The 25176-nt window shown below is 42.3% G+C and overlaps 1 protein-coding gene across 1 annotated transcript in view; it reads left to right on the top strand.

Annotated features, from left to right (window-relative positions):
- Positions 1–25176, top strand: part of SH3RF3 (SH3 domain containing ring finger 3) — a 380992-nt gene that overhangs the window by 327561 nt on the left and 28255 nt on the right. The window contains exons 7-8 of the mRNA XM_024224390.3: positions 2207–2457; positions 10951–11285. Coding sequence (XP_024080158.2) covers positions 2207–2457; positions 10951–11285 — 586 coding nt within the window. The remainder of the gene's footprint in view (positions 1–2206; positions 2458–10950; positions 11286–25176) is intronic.

Genomic DNA, 25176 nt, shown 5'->3' with positions numbered 1-25176 from the left:
ACTGCAGTTACTAGGTCAGTGGGAGGGAAAGAATGAGACTTGGGGCAAGTCTACACTTAAAAAGCTGCAGCTTCGCTTTACTATGCGGATGGGAGAACTTCTTCTGTCAGCGTAGTTAATACGCTTCCGCGAGAGGCGGTAGCTATGTTGACATAGCGGTTTCTACACCCGGGGTTAGGTTGATACAACTACATTGCTCAGGGGTATAGATTTTCACACCCCTGAGCGATGTAGTTATACTGGTGTAAGTCTGTAGTGTAGACCAGCGGTTCTCAACTGGGGGTCTGCGGCCTTCGAGCCCTTTCAGGGGGGCCGTGGGACCCTGTGGCAGGAACCCCAAGCCCGAGCCCAGGCGCCCCCTGGCCCTGGGGCTGAAATCCCAAGCCCTGGTGCCCTCCACCACAGGGCTGAAGCCGGGAGCTTTGGCGTGAAGCTGGGAGCCCCGGCACCCCCCGCCGTGGGGCCAATGAAGCGCCGAACGCTAGTTGGCCCCCCTCCCTGCAGTGCCAGAGCAGTCCAAGGGAGCTCCACACACCCCCACACTTCCTCCTCTACCCGCCCCGAGGCCCCACCCCTTGGCCAGGTCAGAAGGGGGAAGCCAGAGTCGGTCAGTGCGGGCAGCTGCTGCTCTGGCTGGTACCATGGAGCAGGCGACCTCGTCATTCCCTCGCCTGCTGTTGGTGCCCGGGGTTGTGGCTGCTGCTCCTCAGCTCACGCAGCTAGTAAGAGCCACCCAGGCAGGGGGACCGAACTCTGTGGCTGGCAGAGCCCTTGGGGACCAGTGACCATAGGGGAGCCCTCCTGGTGCACAGCCCCTAGCTACTCCCCTCCCTGCATCCTGAGCTACCCCCTCCCCCACCGCCTGCACACAGCCCCAGCTACCCCCTGCCTGCACCCTGAGCTACCCCCTGCCCTCACACAGCCCCTAGCGACCCCTCCCTCCACCCTGCATTACCCTCCCTCCCGCACACAGCTCCTAGCTACCCCCTCTCTGTACCCTGAGTGGTTTTCAAACTTTTGGTGCTGAACCCCACCACACATGGCGCAGACAGGTGGTCTGCTGAGGGGAGTCAGAGGGCGGAGGTGGCGCTGCCTCCCTGGATCCTACTGCGCGGAGCTGGCCCAAGCCCTGCTGGCCCAAAGTATGTCTATGCCCAAGGGCCCACCCATGCCCGGAGTCCCGAGTCTCCTCCCTCCCCCACTGGGCCCTGGAGCTTTTATAGCATGTTGAGGGGGACCTTAGAAGAAAAAGGTTGAGAACCCCTGGTGTAGACCTTGGTCAGCAGGGGAACAGGGCTCTGATGAGCTAGCTGCATAAAGAAACAGTCTTGGCCCTGCATCTTCTCCTCTCTGCTTGCCCAGACAACATGGATAATCAAAGGGTTTCCAGGGCCAAGCAGGTAAGAGAAAGAAAATGTGTACAATGCAGGTGAGCTGCTAGGGCTGGGTTTTGTAGGGGGGTTGGTTGTTTGCTTGTTTGTTTGCTTATTAAACAGATCTCCCTTCCAGTAAGGTCAGTTGAGCTCACCTAGCCTCTGGGCTCACTTATCATTCTTTTGAATTAGAACTGGGTGAATGGTTCATGTGAAAATCCAAAGCCAACCAAACCAGCTGTTTTTGAGGCTGCTAGTCCAAACCCGAACATCACCATTCTGATTCAACAGGCATACTGTAGGGATCTGGTGCTGCCCATCTTTTATTCCACATACATTTACATGGAGCTCAGGCCCTACATTAGTATCTTCACTGCTCATTTTAATTATTTTTCCATTGCCACCTGCAAACATAGCCATGCTGTACAAAACAGCATTTTGACGACGTCCGTTTCTTCTGGATTTGGTTGGTAATATGTAGATGTCTATTAAAATAAATTGAAGCAGGAATTCTGGGTTTCAAACAAGTTCATGGAGAAAAAAAGATGATCTTTCTGTTCTTATATCATTTGTATCTTGTGCTGAACATTCAAACTTGAGCGATCCCCCGTGTGGGGAGCAGGGGAGAAGGTGCAAAATTCCACCAAAATACATATTTTTCTGGGAAATATAAACAAAATAGAATACTTACCCTTAAACTTCATTTTATTTTAATACCTTAATTTGTATCATGTCCCGCTTCAGGGGACTTCTGGTAGTTTATGGCAATCACTGCAGTATACGAGTAACTATGTCTTAACAGAGTTTTCACATTATACTTCCTTTCTCTTTAGAGTGCCTATAGGAGGTGGCCAGCCCAGGAATAGCTTAGCAGGCGGGGCTCAGACAATAAAAGGACCCCCAGGAGCTGTTCACCCAGGAGGTGCAAGTCTTACAAACACGGCCACTGCTGTCAGACCTGTTGTTCCAATCACTGCACCTCAGACACATCCCCAACAACAAACAGCGTCTCCTCAGATGAATAACTGCATGAGGTATTCAACCCAGCAAATGGTCAGCCAGACTCGCAGTACCATGCAGATGGGTATGTATAGTCTCCCTAATGCCTCTTGCCTTACCTTCTCAGAATTTGACATTGTATCCCTCGTGAACAAGCCACTGGAATCCTATTGTACCTACAAGTTTCCTTTGCAAGTCTTTCATTTTAGTCAAAGCTCAGCCCTCTGTAATAGGATATGTTTTATTGCTTGTAATATTTACAGACTTCTATTGATCTCTGGGAACTATGCTGTGTTTATCAGATTGTGCTGTTGTCACAGCTGAAATAGATTACAGTGGTTACAAATATTTACATAATTTATTTTAGAGAATAAAGCATCCTGCATACTAAGAAGATTAACATTTCTAAGTCCAGTTGGCTTACTGACAAAAAAAAAAATACTGCACTTATCACAAACAAGTAATATGTGACTTAAAATTAAGAAACATTTCACTGGGCTTCAAGGATGAAAGTTATATATGAGGCAGAAGAGGACTCAGCACTGGTGGTAAAGGAAGATATCCAAAAAACAGTGCCACCTCTTTGAAATGCGAATAAGAGGTTTGCACAGCAGGGGGCCAGTGTTGTTTCTAGTTTTCCTTTTTGATGCAAAGCCCGGGTTTTCTGGAGCAGAATTTATGCTGCTTTCCTCATGTTAAATAGTTGCAATGTTGAGTGAATTAAAAGTAAATTACATGGTAGATCTTTACAGCAAAATGTAAAGATGTTTTGTTTTTAATATTTTATGGAGACTTGAGCCCTTGTGTTTATAAAGACTGAGCTAGAGAAGCACTGGGAATGCTGGCAACTGAAGATTTTAGATTCAGAACAGACTAGACAAAGTATGCTACAATCTAAAACATAGATTCTCAGATTAAGGCCAGAAGGGACCATTATGATCATCTAGTCTGACCTCCTTATAACACAGGCCAAGTGGAAAAGTAATCAAATCCCCATGAATCTAAATCTTATTCTATTTCTTTGGTTGTAACGCATAGTGGCATCTCTTTACATGCATAGAAGTCATGCTACAATATAATCTAATTATCATAATTAATTTTTTGTAGTTCAGAGAGAAGATTCATAGATTCCAAGGCCAGAAGGGACTATTGTGATCATCTAGTCTGACCTCCTATATAATACAGGCCATAGAACTTCCCCTAAATAATTCTTAAAGTGTATCTTCTAGAAAAACATCCAAAGTTGATTGGAAAATTGCCAGTGATGGAGAATCGACCACAATCCTTTGTAAATTGTTCTAATGGTTAATTACTCTCACTATTAAAAATATACTCCTTATTTCCAGTCTGAATTTGTCTAGCTTCAACTTCCATCCATTGGATCACGTTGCAGATTAAAGAGCCCATTATTGAATATTCATTCCCTATGTAGTTACTTAGACTGTAAAGTAGTCACTCCTTGACCATCTCTTTGTTAAACTAAGTAGATTGAGCTCTTTGAGTCTGTCACCATAAGGTACGTTTTCTAATCCTTTAACCATTCTTGTGGCTCTTCTCTGAACCCTCTCGAATTTATCAACATCCTTCTTGAATTGTGGACAGCCAAAGTGGAACACTGTATTCTAGTAATGGTCGCACCATTGCCAAATACTCCTACTCGAGATTCCCTGTTTGTGCTTTTGGCCACAGCATCGCATGGAGTTCATGTTCAGCTGATTATCCACTGTGACCCCCAAATCTTTTTCATAGTCATTGCTTCCCAGGATAGAGTCCCCCATTGTGCAAATATAGCCTACATTCTTTGTTCCTACATGTATACACTGACATTTGGCCATATTAAAATACATACTGTTTCCTTGAGCCAAGCTTACCAAGCAATTCAAATTGCTCTGTGTTAGTGACCTGGCCTTTCATTATTTACTCTTCTGACAATTTTTTTGCCATCTGCAAACTGTATCAGTGCAGACTTTGTTTCTTCTAGGTCATTAATAAAAATATTAAATAATGTAGGGCCAAGAACTGATCCCTGTAGAATCCCATTAGAAATGCACCTTTTCAATGATGATTCCCTGTTTACAATTACATTTTGAGTCCTATCAGTTAGCCAGCTTTTAATCCATACAGTATGTGCCATGTTAATTTTATATCTTCTAGTTTGTTAATCAAAATGTCATGTGGTACCAAGTCAAATGCCTCACTGAAGTCTAGGTATAGTACATCAACACTACAACTTTGGCTGATAAAGGTAGTAATCTCATAAAATATATATCAAGTTAGTTTGACATGATTTATTTTCCATAAACCCATGTTGATTGGCATTAATTATATTATCCTCCTTTAATTCTTTATTAATCAAGTCCTGTATCAGCTGCTCCATTATCTTGCCTGGGATTGCTGTCAGACTGACAGCCTATAATTACCTGGGTAATCCTGTTTATCCTTGGCACAACATTAACTTTCTTCCGGTTTTCTGGAACTTTTGTGGTGTTCCCAGACTTATTGAAAACCAGCATTAACAGTCCAGCAAGCTTCTCACCCACCTCTTTTAAAACTCTTGGATGCAAGGTATCTGGACCTGCTGATTTAGAAATGTCTAACTTTAGTAACTGCAGTTTATCATCCTCCTAAGAAACTAGCGGAATAGAAAGTGTTGTTATATATGACTACATTGTGACGGATTGGACCCCACCTTCTGGGATGTCACTTGATATGCTTGGGTCCCACTCAGCCCTCCGGCCCTGCCAGCCTGGATTTCCCTTGCACTGGGTTGCTGTGCCAGGCTCTCAAGCTCCTTTCCAGCACACACCCAGGCAAGACCACAGCCAGCTGCAGACACAGACTACAGTCAGATCTGTGTGAGAGGATCCACCCAGCACTCACATGCACACCCACTGTGGAGAGGTAAACCCCAGATAATATTGTGTTGCGCTGTATAGAAAGATCTGCACAGCACAAGCTGATAAAAATTCGTCCTCTCCCTCAATGTGAAGAGAGATATGCACAGCTTGTTGTGTGTCCCCCCCCCCAGATATGGATTGCATAAACTGGGTTATGTTATAAACAAAAAATAAAGTTATTAACAATAAAAGGTACATTTTAAATGATCATAAGGGATAACAAACAGAGCAAAGCAGATTACTAAGCAAATAAAACAAAACACGCAAACTAAGCTTGATTCACTAAAGAAACAGGTTACAAAATGTAATTTCTCATCCTAAATGTTGAATTAGGCAGGATGCATAGTTTCTAGCTCAGCGTTCCAGTTATTTCTCTTTACAGACTATACTCCTCTGTCTCAGTCTGGACTCAGCCCTTGCCTTTCCCACAGCTCAGTTCCTTTCTCTCTTCAGGTACTTTCAGTAGACTTTCTTCTTGGGCAGGAAGGAATGGAGAAGAGTCCTGTTTGCCTTACTCTCCAGCCTTAAATAAGATTTACATAAGGCAGGAATCTTTTGTTTCCCAGTCTTGACCTCCCCCTCCTTTTGGTGGAAAATCACTAGAAGTCCAAAATAATGTTTAGTACCAGGTGACAGGACCATCTGACCTAGTAGTGTCACAGCTACATCCCAGGACGCCTCTCAGGAAGGAGAGAGATTAGTATCTTTAAAGTATAGTATATTTGTATCTATAAAGATTGTTTCTTCCTAATGGCCCATCAAAGCTGATGGCCTGTTGTCTGGTGGGTGTCTCCCAAATACACACACAGTTGTAATTGTTACATACATAGCTTTAGATACAGAAATGATACATGCATACAAATTGGATAATCACATTCAGTAAATCATAACCTTTCCAATGATACCTTACAAGACCCATCTTGCATAAAATATATCTTAGTTAGGCCATATTCATATCATAACCATATTTCTATGAAAAATATGGTGTGTAATGTCACATACATTACCTGTTTTTCCCCCAAATACAGAATAGAGATATCTATTGAACGTGTCTTCTTTTGTGTATTATTATTGATAATTTTACCACTACCATCTAGTAATGGCCCAGTACCATTCTTATGATTCTTTTATTATTTGTTTTGTTCCTAATAGATTTAAACAATTTCTTCTTGTCTGTAAGTCTGCTGGCCATAGTGTTCTCCTTGTGTCCCTTTGCTTCCTTTATCAATGTTCTGTAAGTGCTTACTTCTTCCTCAAATGAACAGATCAGCAAGTTCTCCAGATTTCCTCTCCACTGCTTGTCTAGTCACCAGCAGCCCTTGTAGTCAGACCATGCATGATTTGAAACATATTCACGGTTTGGAAAGACTCAGGAGGCAGGAATGGAGTGCTTATTGGAAAGTAGCATTAAATATGTCATGTATCTTGTAATAGTAACTAAGTTAGCATCAGTTTACACAGATCTGGCAGTACAATATATCTTTGGCTCTCTCGAACCTTTTAGGAAGTTCCTGTTGCTTCAGATGGCCATGCTGCCATAAAGAAGTATTCTCATGGAGCTAAGACAGGATGTGGTTGCAGGATAATTTTAGCCCAGATAGATGCATTATACCCTCCCTTTCCCATCTCTCAGCTAATCCATGTAGCTGCCTTCTGCCTTCAGACGCTACCTGCCAGCACTCCCTGCGTTCTCCTTGTCCCATGTGGTTTTGAAACCACATCTCAATATCCTTCCAACATCTTGACATGCAAAGTAGTCAGAGCAGAATAACTCAGGAAATATAGCTCTCCTGGCACTTAATTTTTTGTGCTTCTCATACTTTCCATGGGTATTTGAGGTTTATTTTAAGATCTCAAAAAAACAAACACTATATTATACACAATATGTAATTCACAGAGTAAAGGGGAAATTAGCAGAATTTCCAGCGTTGACTTAAGGAATACTCCAGTTCAATTTCTCTTTCACCAATCCACAATGGCCATAATAGGCTGCTGTCCAGTAGCCCAAATCCTGCAGAGCTCTTCTGCATCTCGTCCTGCAGAGTGAAGAAACTTAATCCTATGTCTTAAAAAAAAGAAGGTACTTCCAGTAAAAGAAAATTATACAATATTCAAGTCATGCTCTTGTTGGCTTGCAATACACATGAATAACAAATCAATTTTTTCACAAATCCACTAATGTAGAAATACAGAAAATGGAATATGAGCAGTCCAGAACAAAAATAGTCTTCAGTGAACATTGCTAACTAATAGACTGATTGACACAGCACAATCCAAACCCACAGATGTTTAGAGCAAAGACAGCTATAGACTGTAGAAGCCTTGCTCACAGCTGAGTCTTCTCCGACCATTTCTTTTGCTGTTTTTGGCACTGTCAGTTTCCTTCAAGCCTAGAAATGCTGATGCCTGTATTAAACAAACAATGCATGTCAGTATGACTGTCGAATCAACCTTAAATCTAGAGGGAGGTAGCAGCATGCAATGAAATTCTATCATTTGTATTCTTATCCCAGAGATCTATAGAAATACCATTTCACCTTGGAACCAATCTGGCTGTAACAATATTTTCAGACCTTGAACACTGGCCTTATGCTTGTAGAGGGCTACAAGATTTGATTTCTTGTAGCAGGACTTGCACATTACACAAAGCCCAAACAAGAGTGCCACTCAATTAGCCTACCCACAAATACAATTTGTACATAAAGATTGGGAGGGGATGAGTTAGGTGGGAGTAAATCAATAGTACCCATTTCTAACCTGAATTTGGAGATGGCCCATATATTTCATTACATGTTGTTGGGTGATCGAGTAGCAGGGGCGGCTCCAGGCACCAGCGCAGCAAGCGCGTGCCTGGGGCGGCAAGCCGTGGGGGGCGGCCCACTGGTCGCTGTGAGGGCGGCAGTCAGGCAGCCTTGGCGGCATGCCTGTGGGAGGTCCGCCGGTCCCACGGCTTCAATGGCAATTCGGCAGCAGGTATGCCGAAGGCGTGGGACTGGCAGATCACCTGCAGACACGCTGCCGAAGGCCGCCTGACTGCCGTGCTTGGGGCAGCAAAAAACATAGAGCCGCCCCTGGAGGTAGGGAAGACAGTAAAAAAGAAAATGACAATCTGGAGAAAATCTGAATTCATGGACTCTTACTCTTCCTAGAGGACAAGGTTACAAAAAAATTCAAGACAAATAAGTGACAGTTTGGTGGATTGCTAAATTCAACATGAATAAAAAGAAACTCTGTTGGATGAGGGAATAACTGGGAAAGAGAATCATACCAACATTGGAGTTGCTGTACTGGAATATATTAGGGGTCCATCTAGCACAGGTGTCCATCTAGTTGATTGCCTTCCAAAGGTGGGTAATATTTGATGCTTCAAGAAGAGGTTAAAAAAAATCTCAATAGGCATCCAGTGTTGTGTGTATAACATGGGAATAAGATTAGGGTGGAATTGCTTCATGATCTCAGATGGTGATCAGTTGGTACGCTGAGCATGGGGATGATGCCCTTTGCCATTTTAAACTCTAGCGATGTAAGAGCAGGTGCTGTTCTGACAGATATTAATAGAAAATCCTTTTTTGAATTTTACTAGAATAATGCTGTTCAGTAATATCCCATGACAGAACTCCACAGATTGGTTTTAATGCTGCATAAAAAGTATTCTTAAGGGAATTTTAAGAGAACTACTGAATTGTTTAAGTGTTGGGAATGCTTAACTCTGGCCTATTCTTCTCCACTGTACAAAGCAACAAACCCACCTGGAGATCAGAAAAGACTTAGGCATGGAAATGAAACTGGAGCTCTGTGCTATACTTTTTGACACATGAAGCATTCTATAGTTTCCTGGATCCTTGGAGAGCTGGCATTGATAGTCAGTGTGTTGTAGTTATTGTTATATAGATGAGCAGTAATTCCCTGGTTCTTGGTGGTGATCTGCTGACGTAAAGTGGAGTTCACCTATCTGGGGAAGGAAAACTAAATGGTTTTGCATAGTCCCTTTAGGACTTTCCTGGCAGAAACAAAGCTGATCTCAAACGTGCTTTAATGATTGGCACTACTTAACTTGTCTTGAACAGCATAGTAATTTGCTATTGTCTTTTTTAAAGTGCCGATACATTTTGTTAAGCCTAAAATATTGTACAGTTTTTGGTTTCTTTAAATCACATTTCAAAAATACAAGATCAGTTTTAATCTAAATTAGTCTCTGCTGATGTAAATTTAACAGTTAGGAGCGCCAAAAATGATCAAGGAGCTAACAGTAACTATTAGAGTGAAGTAGGAATTTATTTTTAAAATGGAGTATATTTGTGTTTACCTTGAAGAGTAAATACCATGGACACTCAATGATTGTAGAAGTCAACAGTACACTCAGTGGGCTGTTTACAAGATGTGGTAGGAATTGTGGGTTTTTATTTTAAAACACTAGAGGGGTAGCCGTGTTAGTCTGGATCTGTAAAAAGCGACAAAGAGTTCTGTGGCACCCTATAGACTAACAGAAGTATTGGAGCATAAGCTTTCGTGGGTGAAGCTTTCGTATTCACCCACGAAAGCTTATGAAAGCTTATGCTGCAATACTTCTGTTAGTCTATAAGGTGCCACAGGACTCTTTGTCCCTATTTTAAAACACTGTGTGTTTCATATGAGGAAAATACTTTCAGGTAGAGCCACGTGAAGAACTGATTTTTTGATTCACTGGCAGTTCTGAAAAATTGGAGAAAAAAATCTGTTTGACCCGAACCCCACATTTTTTGTCAGTAGTGGTGCTGTCCCCCTTCTCCCCACACACACTCTTATACCTGAAAGCCCAGTGGCTAGGGCACTGACCCGGCAGGTGAGAGACAGGAGACCTAAGTTTGAATCCCCACTCTGGAATGGAGATGTAAACTCAGGTTTCCCCATGCTCAGGGAATGCACTAGCCACCTACAGGCTATCCTAGGGTAGGTCTCTTTCACTCTCTTGAAGCTGTTCCACTTTGTATAAAATACTGAAATTTTCAATGGGGCAGGGACCTGTCCCCATTCCCAGGCGAGCACTCTAACCGTGGGCTATAAAGTCCCTCTCATGCTCTCTGTCTGGGGTCTAATGACAATTCAGGTATTTTATACAAAGTGGAACAGCTTCAGCAGGATAGACTGAGAGAAAACTACATCAGAAGAGCCAGTAGCCTGGTGGTTAGGACACTCACCTGGGTTCAAGTCCCTGCTCCAGAGTGGGAATGCAAACCTGTCTCCTATGTCCTAAGTGAGTGCCCTACGCACGGGAAGGTTGGGTTCAAGGGAGGCTGGCAGCACCACAACTTCCTCCTTTTTGTGAATGGTGCCCTTATGACTATAGCCCAGAAAACCAAAAAGTGTCATTTTTATAAAAGTCAAAACGATTGATTTAGACATTACTGAAATATTTTCTTTGACTGAAACAATTTGCCAAAGTCGACACAAATTTGCACAATGTTTTGGTTGACCTGAATCTGCATTTTTCAGCAAAAATAGGTTTGGATGAAAAATTTTGCTCTGCTCTTCTTCCAATACAATACATTCTGATGTTAAACTTTTACCTCTCCTGTGGACAGTCTAACACTAGGGAGTAAAGTACGTTTATCATAAAGTAAATAAAATTATCTGTTACTTTGACCTGTATCAGTACTTACAAGCTTCATTCTTTGCTGTGCTTTCCTCCTGTTATTCTTCAGTAGCACACCCCTCTGCCCAGGTACCGGAGCGGCCCACGGCAACCGTCTCACCACTGAGAACCCAGAACTCTCCATCCCGTCTCCCAGCCACTGTGGTTAGGTCACACTCCATGGCTTCTCCACAACATGTCCACCAGTCCCCTGTCCAAGTTATTCCAGGAGCACAGTGTGCCAGGCCCATCATTCCTCTCACTTCAGCAGCAGCAGCCATTACTCCTCCAAATGTCAGTGCGGCCAACTTGAACGGAGAGGCAGGAAATGGGCCGATCAGTGGCTTGGTGACTTCCAGCCCAACCAACACCTCCTGCAAAGCAGAGGAGAGGAAAAATGAAAAGGTAATTGCCTTCTCTGGTGTAATTTAGCAATGGGGGAAGCAGTGTACCTTTTTGAAAATCTTGAATGATATCTGACTTATTTTCTTCTTCTGTTTCCACCGAACATCCTTGCTAAAACCATATATTTTTGATTAATGCCTCTTGTGTGTGTGAGGAGAGATGTGATACTTTTCCTGGTTAATCTGTCAAACTCGCATGTTTAACAAGCTTGCTGAGCCTGTATCTTGTCTGCATTTATAGACTAAGGTTTTTCCTAGCTAACGGTCATAGAAAAAGATATAGAAACAATCCTCTATAGGTGTCAATGGTCCCCCATCCCAACGTTTAAATAAGGGAAGCAAAGGACAAACATCAAGAGATGCTTTTGCTCACCAGGTTTTCTATGAGAGGCAGAAGCAGCATTTCATCATGTAAGCACTGGGCATCCACATCTACAACTATTTTCATACTTTTTTTAATCTGTTCATTGGTTATACTGTAGCATTATCCACTTGCACGTGAGAAATGAGTTTTGCTGTTAATCTGTTACATTTCTACCTTCTGGCACTTTACTTGGTCGGTGTCTGAATCTTGCAGATTTGAAATAGCATAGAAAGACATTATTGGAGAGAGACAGGCTTCACAACCAGGTGGCCAAGTCAGAAACTATCTGTCTAATTACATGGAAGAAGTTTTATGAGGTACAAGCCTTGGATGCTGGTGATGGAAGCATAATAGAACACTGACATGTAAATGGTAGGAGCTGTTAACAGTTCTGTAAACATCTCCATTTCTTTCAGAAAATTGCATTGCCATGGTTCAGTGAAACAGAGAACTGGATTAAATATGACTCATTGCAGTATGTGATTGATACATTGTAGATTCAAGCTTCTAGGAATCAACACTGGAAACAATATTTCAATGTCTGCGCCTTAAACATGTTGCTAATGAAAGCCAGGGCTTTAAACAGTCTCAGCCTTTTAGACTCTTAACAAATATTTTGCTTTCACCCAGAGTTTGCCCTTTGAAAACAGTTCCCATATATCAACTCTGAGAGTTGTTCACTGGACACCATAGCAGAGTCTACTGATAAATTCTGCCTGGAAGCAAACTGTGGCTTGTGTTTGAACAGTATGAGAGGTGAGGAGTTTAGCTTTCTCCTGGATTTGCAGAATTTTTTTTTTCTAAATTCACTAAGTCGCTCCATAGTAACAGACATGCATGGGATAAACATTTACTGCGTACACAATAATGCCATGTTTGGAGATCTCCTGAGTGTGCTGAAGGAAACTTGGTAAATATGACATGTGCTCAGGTTCACAGATAAATACTAGTTTCACAAAGATGAGGAATGTGAGTTTTAAAATCCCCTCTTAATCCTCTCTCTTGAGTATCTTCCTGATGTCTTTCAATAAAGAGAAGAAGGGCATTGAATTCTGCCCTGGATGTGAAATTTAAGTATCTGTTTCCAAAAAATGAATTCCCAACTAACACTGAATGTTCCATGATACATGACCAGTATAATACTTTTTTACTTGCAACCCGAGTTACTACTTTTGTAAGGGAAAGAAAACCTACAGTATATTGGCAAATTTAGTGAAAGATCTATGTTACCTCAGAAATGTGTTCCTCATCAGGGCTTAATGCAATGGGATTTTGGAACTTTTTAAAAAAACTCAAAAAGGAATCCAAATGTCCGTACATTTTTGATGATAGATTTCTGGTAAGATTCCACATTAAAACTATACAGGCCCAGTTATACTGTGTTGTTTTCTAAAATATTTGTAAATTCATCCAAACATATAAAGCTTAAAGTTATTGACTTTGTCTGAGGGAAAATAAAAGCCATATGATTATTTGATCTTTATGGACAATAATCAATAAACTAACTATATATTTCAGTAATGCAAAGTATTGCAGAAAACTGATAGTCCTTGCAAAAAAAGTGTGGAAGAGGAAGTGATGATTAAAATGATAAATTGGAATCTTAGAGGCTTGTTCTTCTCCTTCTGAAGGAGAGAAAGGCATATAACTGTCATGTGCATTGAGCAATAGACCCGAAACCTATTCATATAGCATTTCATTCTTATCTTATCCCCTCTTCTTAGAAGTCGTGATTGAGGCTTTTCCAATCCAAACTATGCACCTATTCTCTGCACAATCGGAATAAAATCTGAATAGAATTTTTAGGAAGTTAAGATTTAGGCTAGTAACAGACTTACAGCCACTTGTTACTAGAGAAGAACCTGAGCCACAAAGTTGAGATTCCGGTCTGGATAGAGACAGTGGTCAGCCATACAGTTCAGATATGAGCACATTCCAAACATCTTCAGATTTTGTTGCGAGCCCATCTCATTGTGGTTTAAAGGGAGGCCTCAAAAGTAATCCCCAAGGTTGAGTTTTTCAGAGCAGTGCAGGGGATAGAGCCACTCATCTCCCATTAAATTTAATCCCCAGCGACAGCTTTTAAAATCTCAGACATCAATCCTCTGTTTCAACCTATTTTTGAAACATCTTGGCCAAAACTTTCCAACCTGGCAAACTTCAGAAACTAAATTCATATTTAGGCTCTATCTGAAGGTCACTGATTTTCAAAGGAGCCGAACATCCATTGACTTCGCTGGGAGCCACTCGCAGGTCAGAAGGCAGAATTTGGCCCACTGCAGGGGTGCAATTGCAGTCTTCACTCAGCCTTACACCTTCTCCCACATTTCTCTCCCCTAGGACTAACAGATCCCTCCCTGAAGCAGGGGAGACACCCCGGGAATACCAGGTTGGGGGCAAAATAAAGGGAAGCGAGTAGAACAGAAATCAAAGGGCAACAATGTAAGGGAGGCACAAGAGGAGAGACAGGCCAGTAGTGGAAGTCGGGAGGTGTAACAGGAGTCACTTTACAGAACAGCAGGAGGGGTGGAAGCAAAGGGGTAGAACAAGAGGATGAGGGGCACAGTGGGAGTCATGAAGTGCTGGGCAAAGGACAGGGAGAGGGACACATGATACACACCAGGGAAGAGGGTCAAATAAAGCCAGATGGGGGAGAAAGCCCTGTAATTATCATAGCTGCTCAGAGCAGCTAGACACCAAACCCCTCTGGCACCAGTAGCCTGCCAGGTGTACCACCACTCAAAGGCAAGCCCTGAAGGTGCTTCAGCAGCTAGACCTAGGCGAAGTGAAAGGGCTGGCAGGAAAAGGGAAGCTTGCAAATATCCTGGGTACAGAGGGTTAACCAGTTACAGTTCAAGATGAGCAATAGCAGTTCTGGTTGGGCCCCCTGCGGCAGCCCAGTCAAGAATTAGGGCTCTTCAGACCTATAGCCTGGGGTGCCTTCTCCAGTCCAGTCTCTGTTCAAGGAAATGGAAGTTGTGGATTTCCAGGCCAGAATCGCTTAATGGTGTCTCTCCCCCTGGGGCCTCTTTGCACTAGCTCCCTGCCCAGCCACCACTACTCCCTCATAAGTAGGGGGTCTACCAAATTCGCAGCCATGAAAATTGCATCATGGACCATGAAATCTGGTCTCCCCTGTGAAATCTGATCTCCGGCCACCCAGCTCTGAAGGCAGAGCAGAGAACAGTGGCTGCTGCCCATGCGCCCATCTCTGAAGACAGCACTGCCCGCCAGCAGCAGCAGAAGAGAAGTAAGGGTGGCATGGAATTTAAGTAGACCCCAACGATTCAAGTAGACCTCTACTCATATTTCTCATACAGACCTGCACCCAGCTGTCATGTCCAGCAGTCACAGCCTGTTCCACACGCAGCTCTACATGCATTTCCTGCGAGGTCCCAGCTGCTTTCCAGTTCCTGGCTCACAATGTGACTGCTGTTTTCCGAGAGTGCCCAATCACTTCCTGGGGCGGGTCCTTCCTCTTACATGGCCAGGAGAAAGGGAAGTGCAGTGGGAATGCAGCTAATGGGAATCATTTTCCCCTGCCAGAAGTGCCTTGTCATTTCCTGGGCCATGGTCTTTCCTTCTACCTAGCCAGGGGAAAGAAGATGTTCAGTGGGGAGAGTAGTTTCCTGCTTAGCGGTTTCACCACAGACCTCCCATCACAAGCCATTATGGGGTTCATAGGTAAACACTATTCTGCTCCAGGAACAAAATATCACCACTCCAGAATGGGGATATCCAAACAAATCCCTTTCCAGTGGATTGAACAGAGACTCCCTAAAATGTTACCCGGTCAGAGGGAAGATAACGAAAAATAAAAGTGAATGCAAACTGCTTCATTTTATGGTAGAGATTGTGTTTGAGTTTCTTCAGTTACTTATCTAGTTAATTACTAACTAACTACTAACTCGATCTGTAACTCTGATCCCTACTAAACTTTCTGAATTCCTCCCCATTTGAAAGAATGAGAGGGAGATCTCAGCAAGGGAATGAAACTAAAGACCTGTGTTGTGTTTTTTAAATCATAGACCCTATCTCTTCAATCAGGATGAGTGTTCTCTAAATCCAACTGGTAGAATGCAGCTGAGACCATGCAATTATAGCATAGTCTTTAGTTCCACCTCAGCCAATTACTTGTATTATAACTTCTTTTTCACACACACACAACAGACACACACACACATTCTCACACACACACACTCAAACACTCTGTTTAGCACCTCTGATAAAGCCACTTATTTGAATGAATTAATGCATTTCTCATTAAACATGCTCCTTATTACTTTAATCAAATCAAGCAAGTCACACTGGGTGGTTTGACCACTCTAATTAAACTTTCTGTAAAATCCACTCATTTCATTTTTGATGAGAATTTTGATTAAATTCCTGTAAACGTCTGGCACCGTGTCTGCTAAAGTTGAGGATAAGTGATTGCTCTTGTGAGCAGCCTGTTAATTTATCATACGTTTTACTGACTCTTTTTTGCTTTAACAGCCAGAATGTACAAAAATGTTTGAAAATTGGCAACCCAAAATTAAACAGTTGTTCTAAGTGTGCAGAAAAAAAAATCTGTTTGCAGCTTTAAAATAGGGTAAAACCAACAAATGAGTTCCTAGAATCTATGCAGTAGCTGCGTAAATCTGTTAAACAGATCACAGCAATGGGGAAAACATATCATATTGCTGTTTATTGATGTTAAGGTAACGAGATTTTCAGAAAGAGCCTCTGAACAAACACCTACAGTTTTGCATGTATAAATCATGTAGATAATAGAGGGGCTAGATGCCTTTTTCCTCACCTGTGTCACTTGCTTGTACAAATTCAGGTTATTTAGCACAAAAATAATTATGCTCACAAAGTTACAGATGCAAATTTGGAGGCTGGATAGAAGTCCCTTTGAAAATTTGGCTCCATAAAATAAGAGACAGTGTTAAATTGTCTTTTTCCTTTTTCATAGTAAACGTCTTCATCCAGATTGCCTGTTTAAACTGTGACTCTAATCACCAGACTGATAGGTTCAGTGTATAGTACTCAAATTCTGCATCCAGGACCTGATCCTACAAGGTTCAGAGCCCCCCTCAGTTCCCAATGACTAAGTTTTAAAATCTGTTTTGCAGCTTTTTCATATATTATTAACTTGTGTGAAAGTGAAAAGGATTTTTATCACTTTGTATTTACTAAAAAAATTGAATTCTTCTTTCAGAAAATGGAGGGTCAGTCTGAAATGTGCAGTGCTGAGCCCCTTCAACTCCCACTGACTTTATTAGATATTAAATGACCAAAATAGTGGTCACTTTGGGACAAGTAAATATAAAAGAAGCTAAGGACTTTCAATATGACTAACACTAAATTTTTGGAAGTGGAATTCAATAATCTTAGTAGAGATGAAGTGATACAAAATATTATTATTATTATTATTATTATTATTATTATTTTGCTTTGAAACATTCACCTGAGAAGAAAGTGGAAGAAAAAAAAAGGCATGGCAAAAATAAAAAAGTCAATTACAGAAAAGTACCACACTTTAGTTCCTCTTCTAGTTCGATTTCCTCTGAATGTAGAAAACAAAAGTAGTAACATTGTCAAGTTTTGCATCAAAAATATAAGCAGCTAAAAGAATAAGTTCTGTCTTGTGAAAGATCCATTTCTTTTCAATACACTATAGCGGGCTGTAGTCACCACTAACGAGCTCCAGCTTTCCACACTTCAGAAGGCTGATCTTGTGACCATCAAGTGATTCACCAGACACTTGGCCCGTGAGGGAAGCCTTTTCTTCCGATCATGTGAGTTCAGGCCACAGAGTGCAGATTTGGGGTAGAGAGCTCATGCTTCAAATCTCTCCAACACCTTCTCCACCATCACTAAAGCTCAATCAAAAGGACAGAAAAACTGGCAACCAACTGATGAATATTTTTCAGGCTGGCAATTAACCCAGCCAAAAGCATGAACCCCAGCTGTCAAAACATAGCATACTTCTGCTTTACAAGAAAACAGATTGTCTTTTTGACTGGCGGGGGTTCTTTTGCTTAGGTCAAAGGCAGTATGCCATTGATCAAAATTTCTTTTTCTTCCTCAGATTTTTATGTTATGAAATGCTTTCAAACTCCCCACAGAAATTTTGCACCTTGACTTTGCTGCAAAGCGGCCTCTGAAAGTCCATTTTTCCTGTAATGCAATCGGAGGATCCTTCATATATCCACAGGGAAATTTTCCTGGTATCATCACTAATGCCTCTGTGCTGTACTTTGTGGCTATCAGTAGAGCTGCTCAGGAATTTTCCAACAAAATTCCACCCCCACCCCGCCCTCACCCCCCACCCCCACACACACCCGCCAACAGAAAATTCCAAAAAGGTCTGGTTTAGCCAAACCTGATTTGAAATTTTTTTGAAAAACAGTTCTGAAATTGTAGAAATGCCCCATTTTGACAAACAAGATGTTTTATTTTTTATTCAAAATGACTCTTGACATTTTAGTTAACTTACAGTAAAAAATGTTTTAAAAATATAAAAAGTAAAAATTGAAACCTATTTTGATTTACCTGATCCAAAAAAAAAATTTGGATTATTGGGTCTCAAAAATTGTAGAGATTGACCTTTCACCCCACATTTGGATGGGGAAAAAATTGAAATCTCAAACTCTTGTAGGATAGGAAAGTCGTTTCCCATCGAGTGCAAGCTATAAGGGGGGGTGAAACCAAAGAAATTGTGACTGGAGAATGCTTTGGCTTCAAGATAAGATTATGTGAACTGCAAGACGTAGCATTCTGCTGGCACCTACAGAGGTCTAATTTTATAGTGAATAGGGCCTGTGTTGTTTACTAAATCTTTAGCTTTGCTTGGGGGAAAACCAAAGAACTGACAAAAGACAAGGGCACACAAGGGAGTGCTGGAAAGAAAAAGATAAAGTACTGTGGATGTTATGTGAAAAAATATAGGATCAGAATTTTCAGGAAGGACAGGCAGGGAAAAAAGGGAGGAAGTGTTGCCTTATATATTAAAAATGTATACACTTGGACTGAGGATGAGATGGAAATAGGAGACAGAATAAAAGGGGTAAAAAACAAGGGTAATATCATGATAAGGTCTACTACAGACCATCTAACCAGGAAGAAGAGGTGGATGAGGCTTTTTTTAAAACAACTAACAAAATCATCCAAAGCACAGGACTTGGTGGTGATGGGGGAATTCAAATACCCAGACATCTGTTGGGAAAATATCACAGCAGGGCACAGATTATCCAACAAGTTCTTGGAATGTATTGGAGACAATTTTTTATTTCAGAAGGTGGAGAAAGCTACTAGGGGAGAGGCTGTTCTAGATTTGATTTTGACAAATAGGGAGGAACTGGTTGAGAATTTGAAAGTGGAAGGCAGCTTGGGTGAAAGTGATGATGAAATGGTAGAGTTCATGATTTTAAGGAATGGTAGGAGGGAAAACAGCACAAAAAAAATGGATTTCAAGAAGGCAGAGTTTAGCAAACTCAGGGAGTTGGTTGGTAAGATCCCATGGGAAGCAAGTCTAAGGAAAAAAGCAGTTTGAGAGAGTTGGCAGTTTTTCAAAGAGACATTATTAAGAGCACATGAGCAAACTATCCCATTGTGTGGGAAAGATAGGAAGTATGGCAAGAGACCACCCTGTCTAAACCAGGAGATCTTCAGTGATATGAAACTCAAAAAAGAGTCCTACAAAAAGTGGAAACTAGATCAAATTACAAAGGATGAATATAAACAAATAATACAAGTATGTAGGGACAAAATTAGAAAGGCCAAGGCAAAAAAATGAGATTAAATTAGCTCGAAACATAAAGGGTAACAAGAAAACATTCTACAAATACATTAGAAGAAGAAGGAAGACAACTCAATGAGGGGGGAGGAACAATAACAGAAAATGTGGAACTGGCAGAAGTGCTAAATGACTTTTTTGTTTCAGTTTTCACCAAGAAGGTTGGTGGTGATTGGACAGCTAACATAGTGAATGCCAATGAAAATGAGATAGGATCAGAGGCTAAAATAAGGAAAGAACAAGTTAAAAATTACTTAAACAAGTTAGATGTCTTCAAGTTACCAGGGCCTGATGAAATACTTCCTAGAATACTTAAGGAGCTGAGGAGATATCTTAGGGCAGGTCTACACTACCCACCTGAATCGGCGGGTAGAAATCGATCTCTCGGGGATTGAATTATCGCGTCTCGTCGGGATGCGACAATCGATCCCCGAATCGACGCTTGTACTCCACCAGCGGAGGTAGGAGTAAGCGCCGTCGATGGGGGAGCCGCGGAGGTCGATTTGCCGCCGTCCTCACAGCGGGGTAAGTCGGCTCCGATACAGCCGTTGCGTATCTTAAATCGACCCCCCCCCCCCCTGTAGTGAGGACGTAGTGTGAGCCATTAGCGATTATCTTTGAAAAATCATGGAAGATGGGAGAGCTTCCAGAGGACTGGAAAGGGCAAATATAATGCCAATCTCTAAAAAGGGAAATAAGGACAACCCAGGGAATTACAGACCAATCAGCTTTACTTCTCTACCCAGAAAGATAATGAAGCAAATAATTAAGCAATCAATTTGCAAACACCTAGAAGATAATAAGTTGATAAGTAACAGTCAGCCTGGATTTGTCAAAAACAAATTGTGTCAAACCAAGCTAATAGCTTTCTTTGACAGGGTAACACGCCTTGTGGATGGGGGGAAGCAGAAGATGTGATATATCTTGACTTTAGTAAGGCTTTTGATACTGACTCACATGACCTTCTCATAAACAAACTAGAGAAATACAACCTAGATGGAGCTACTATAAGGTGGGTGCATAACTGGTTGAAAAACCTTTCCCAGAAAGTAGTTATTAGTGGTTCACACTCAAGCTGGAAGGGCATATCGAGTGAGGTCCCGCAGGGATCAGTTCTGGGTCCAGTTCTGTTCAATATCTTCATCAGTGATTTAGATAATGGCATAGAGAGTACACTTATAAAGTTTGTGGACTGTACCAAGCTCGGAGGGGTTGCAAGTGCTTTGGAGGATAGGATTAAAATTCAAAATGATCTGGATAAACTGGAGTAGTAGTCTGAAGTAAATAGGATGAAATTCAATAAGGACAAATGTAACATACTCCACTTAGGAAGGAACAATCAGTTGCACACATACAAAATAGGAAATGACTGCCTAGGAAGGAGTACTGCAGAAAGGGATCTGGGGATTGTAGTGGATCACAAGCAATATATGAGTGAACAGTGTAAAACTGTTGCAAAAAAAACCCAAAAAAAAAAAGCAAACAGCATTCTGGGATGTATTAGCACTAGAGTCGTAAGCAAGACACTAGAAACAACTCTTCCGCTCTACTCCACACTGACAAGACCTCAGCTGGAAAGATGTGGAGAAATTGGAGAAAGTCCAGAGAAGAGCAACAAAAATGATTGCAGGTCTAGAAAACATGACCTGTGAGGGAAGATTTAAAAAATTGGGTTTGTTTAGTCTGGAAAAGAGAAGACTGAGAGGGGGAGATGATAACAGTTTTCAAGTACATAAAAGGTTGTTACCAGGAAGAGGGAGAAAAATTGTTGTTCTTAACCTGTGAGGATAGAACAAGAAGCAATGGGCTTAAACTGCAACACGGGCAGTTTACGTAGGACATTAGGAAAAGCTTCCTAACTGTCAGGGCGGTTAAGGACTGGAATAAATTGCCTACGGAGGTTGTGGAATCTCCATCATTGGAGATTTTTAAGAGCAGGTTAGACAAACGCTTGTCAGGCATGGTCTAGATAATACTTAGTCCTGCCTTGAATGCAGGGGACTGGCCTAGATGACCTCTCAAGGTCCCTTCCAGTCCTATGATTCTATGACATGCATCAAAAAAGAATCAAATTGGACTAGAGGCTGTAGTGGTGTAGAACACACCATCAGATAGTTCAGTGAAACTTATGCACTCGGATGGTGTCAGTGGGTGAAGATGAAATGGTGATGTGATAGAAGGAGCCTAAATGCTCTTTATGGGTAAGCTCTGCAATGTCCCTTCTTGCTGCTGTTTCCCTGGGATGTTTTCTACTCCGCTTCTCTCAGGCTTCCACTCCACCACCCTTCTGGGTAAACCCTTCCTTCAGGGCCTGGATCCCAGGGCTTCTACTCTCTCTCCCTCTCTCTGGGTTTCCTTCTTTCCCTCTCTAGAGAGTGACTGCAGCCTTCCACACTGCAGCCCCCTCTGCCATCCTTTTCTGCTGCCAACTCGTTGGCTTTATACTAGCCCCGCCTGTTCCTTCTCCTCTGGGTTCCACCATCGATCTGGGGTTACTTAGGCCACCTAATTCCCTCAGGTGTGGCCTGTCCACTTAATTGGCCCATTCTCAGCCCCATTAACCTCTTCTACGCTAGTGTGGGGTGAAAACCCCACCACAGGCAGGTAAGTGGCAGAAGAGTGATGTAAATTAAGATACCTTCCTCTCCCATGCAAAGGGACACTCACATCACAGCAGCTCTCAGCAAAGTTGTGCAGCACACCCAGCTAGCATGAGGGAGGAGTAGCCCCAGCCCCTCCATTGATCCTGTTTTCCATTATATCCCTCCTGAGCACCTATCCAGCTTCCCAGATCCACCCCCAAACCTCAGCACTCCCTGTCTCAGCAGCCCATCACAGATGCAACCCACTGTGAGGATCCACCAGTTCTGAACCTGGTCCCATGGGCACTCGGGCCACTGCTGCATCCACACCACTACCTGATGGTTCTACTAGTGATAGGAGAATTGGGAGCTCTAAGGCCTTATCCTCCACTAAAGGCACTGCCCACAGCAGCCTGAGTGGAGGAGCTTTGGAGTCCCTGGTTGGGCTGGGTCCACTATTTAAGCTGGAAAGAGACAGGAAGTTGTCTGTGTAACACTATGGACCCTGGCTTGCTGATGCTACAGACCCTGCTTTATGCTATCTGACTCCTGGCTTTAACCCCTGTTCCTGGCTCCTGCCCTCAGCCCTGGTCCCTGAACCCTGTTGCTCTGGTTCTGACTGCTCCGGCTCTGAACCTAGGCTATGGCTCTTCGGTTTACAACTCAGCGCTGACCATTGATTTTGGTTCCCGTTTTCTGTCTGACCCTGGCTCCAACTTTTGACTCTGAGACATAGCTCTGACTTCAGACCTATCTGTTAGCCTCTGGTTCCTGAACACAGTGCTGTTCAACCAGGCCAGACTGCCCATGTCCCGGGCACTGGTACTGGTCTGCCACAAACCCGATACATACTCCCTTGTCTCCCTGTAGATGGTGATGTCAGGCGATTGTGGCTCCTAATTGTTAAGACTGTTGCACAGAGGTAAAAGAATGCAGTATGAACTCTGCACCTGCGATCTCACCCTGTCCTCTGTTTCTGATCTGTGATGCACACACCATAATATGGCAAACTCCTCTGCCTCCCAGAGGAGAATCGGCCTGGCAGATTCCAGATAGATGAATTCTGAGTGCAGAACATACTAAAACATCACACATTGAAAAACAATTCAAATCCAGTTCTGAAAACGATCTGTAATATGTCAGTATTTTAGGCTCTTTGACCGCTTCACATGCCCACAAAGTGCCAGAGTAAACTGGTTTGACTTACTTGACTTGACTTGACTTACCCTAAGAACATATGAGCCAGCTGACTTTCAACAACTGAGAGTTGATACAGGACTGGGTGGTCATTGATGTATAGCAGGTATTCCAGATGCCATAACAAGTGTACTTGGATACACTTGATTTCTGACGTCAAGTTTGAAATTTGCTTCGCTGTAAAAACTGGTTGCAATCTGCTTTTCAGTGACCATGGTTCACACACAGAAATTTTTCCTGGTGTCCTCTTCAGTAACTTATAGTCTGAGGATTAAAACATCAGGCATAATTATAGGCATAAAAAGACTACATAAACACTGCAAAAAGAATTATACAAATTGACTGAAAATGCACTTTCTGCCAGAAGGTAAACATCAGTCCTGTGACAGCGTATTATGAAATGTGGCTGAAGATCTTTGCAGCATTCCGCTGGTTTCATCACTGAACCTGAGGGCATTGCCAAATTACAACAACAGGAGCATTAATGTACATTTTTGTGTTTGTTTTTAATTCTGTGATAACAGTAGGATTAGAAAGCCCTGAGCTATCATTTCGCCATATGGCAAACTCAGCCTAGAGACTCTCTTGATATCTTTTGTTTGCCTGAATATGTGGTGTCTAGTCATTCCTTCCAGACGAAGTTGTAACCAGTCACGTGGTGCATTTACATATAACAAATGAATCAAGTTCATCATCACAATAATGGTTATCCCCCCGCCCCTCACACATGCTTTCCTTTTCCTGCCTCTCAGCATATGAACAGAGCTGTTCAGTAGATTTAGGGCTTGCTCCAAAGCCCATTGAAGCCAATGGAAATACTTCCCATTGACTTCAGCGGACTCTGAATCAGGTTCTGTGGGCTGAAGTTTGCTGCCCTTATTCATGCTAGTAGCATTTACCCAGGAGCAGTGCTACTGACGTCAATGGGATTTGCTTCAGTATGAGTTGCTACTCAGCAATGAGTAAGGGTTTCCGAATCAAGCATTTAAAAATACTTCCTGGGACAAAAATCATCTTTAGGAATTTTTAAAGCATAGCAAAGAAAATGTATGTTATTAGATGCAATATCTGCAGCCAGTCTATAATTCATAAGGACTTCAGGCTTAAAGTAAACACACTGAAGCCAGCTTTTTAGAAACTGGCTAAATGTAAAACCAGAGGCCATCTGATTGTCATTTTGTTTTTTAAATATACTTTGGTCACTTAAAGATTCACTAATGTGTGTATTTATAGAAAACTAATACTGTAAAACTCAAAATGTTTATTATAAATCAGTGGTCACTATAGTCACTCTTCTGAAAACTCATAACCACAGGCCATCTGCAGGACTCACTGGCAGAGGATGCCTGGGAAGGTGAAAATAATTAAACACAATAAACTGTGTGAATATGTTAAAAATTACAACACATTTTAAAGTGGAACTGGTTGGCTATTTTAGCTGACTTCAGAGAGCTGTGTTTTCCCCAGCAAGAGTTTATTCCTCATATATAAAGCTTGTGGGGGGCCAAATTCCACAAGCAGTTTCAGGTAATCATGATGGCATCTGCTGTGGTGGGGAAACACAGAACCTATGAGTTGGCCAGACACAGAGGAGAAATTGATTTTCCAACTTTAAAAAAAAAAGTTTTAAGAGCAGTTTTTAAATTTAAACCCATCTATTCTAGAGGCAGGCTTAAACTCAGTCTGGATAAGAGTGGTGCTGTGGGTTAGCAGGGGAAGCATTTTGAAGAATTGGAGCAGACTCAGGATTTGTCGACAAGGGGCATCCAGGAAATTAATCTGAATTAACTAAAGGTGTGAATTTGAAGTGCATTAGTTAATCTGCATTAAACCCCTGTGTGAACAGCCTCACTCAGAATTAAAGTGGCCTTAATTTGGTTTGTCTTAGGCTACGTCTTCACTACGGGGGGGGGGGGGGGTGATTTAAGATATGCAAATTCAGCTACGCGAATAGCATAGCTGAATT

Source organism: Terrapene carolina, unplaced genomic scaffold, assembly GCF_002925995.2.
Source record: "Terrapene carolina triunguis isolate 2854851 unplaced genomic scaffold, T_m_triunguis-2.0 Scaffold21, whole genome shotgun sequence".
Taxonomy (NCBI): Eukaryota; Metazoa; Chordata; order Testudines; family Emydidae; genus Terrapene; species Terrapene triunguis.
Note: the sequence above shows the minus strand (reverse complement) of the source record. Positions and strands in the feature narration are given on the sequence as shown.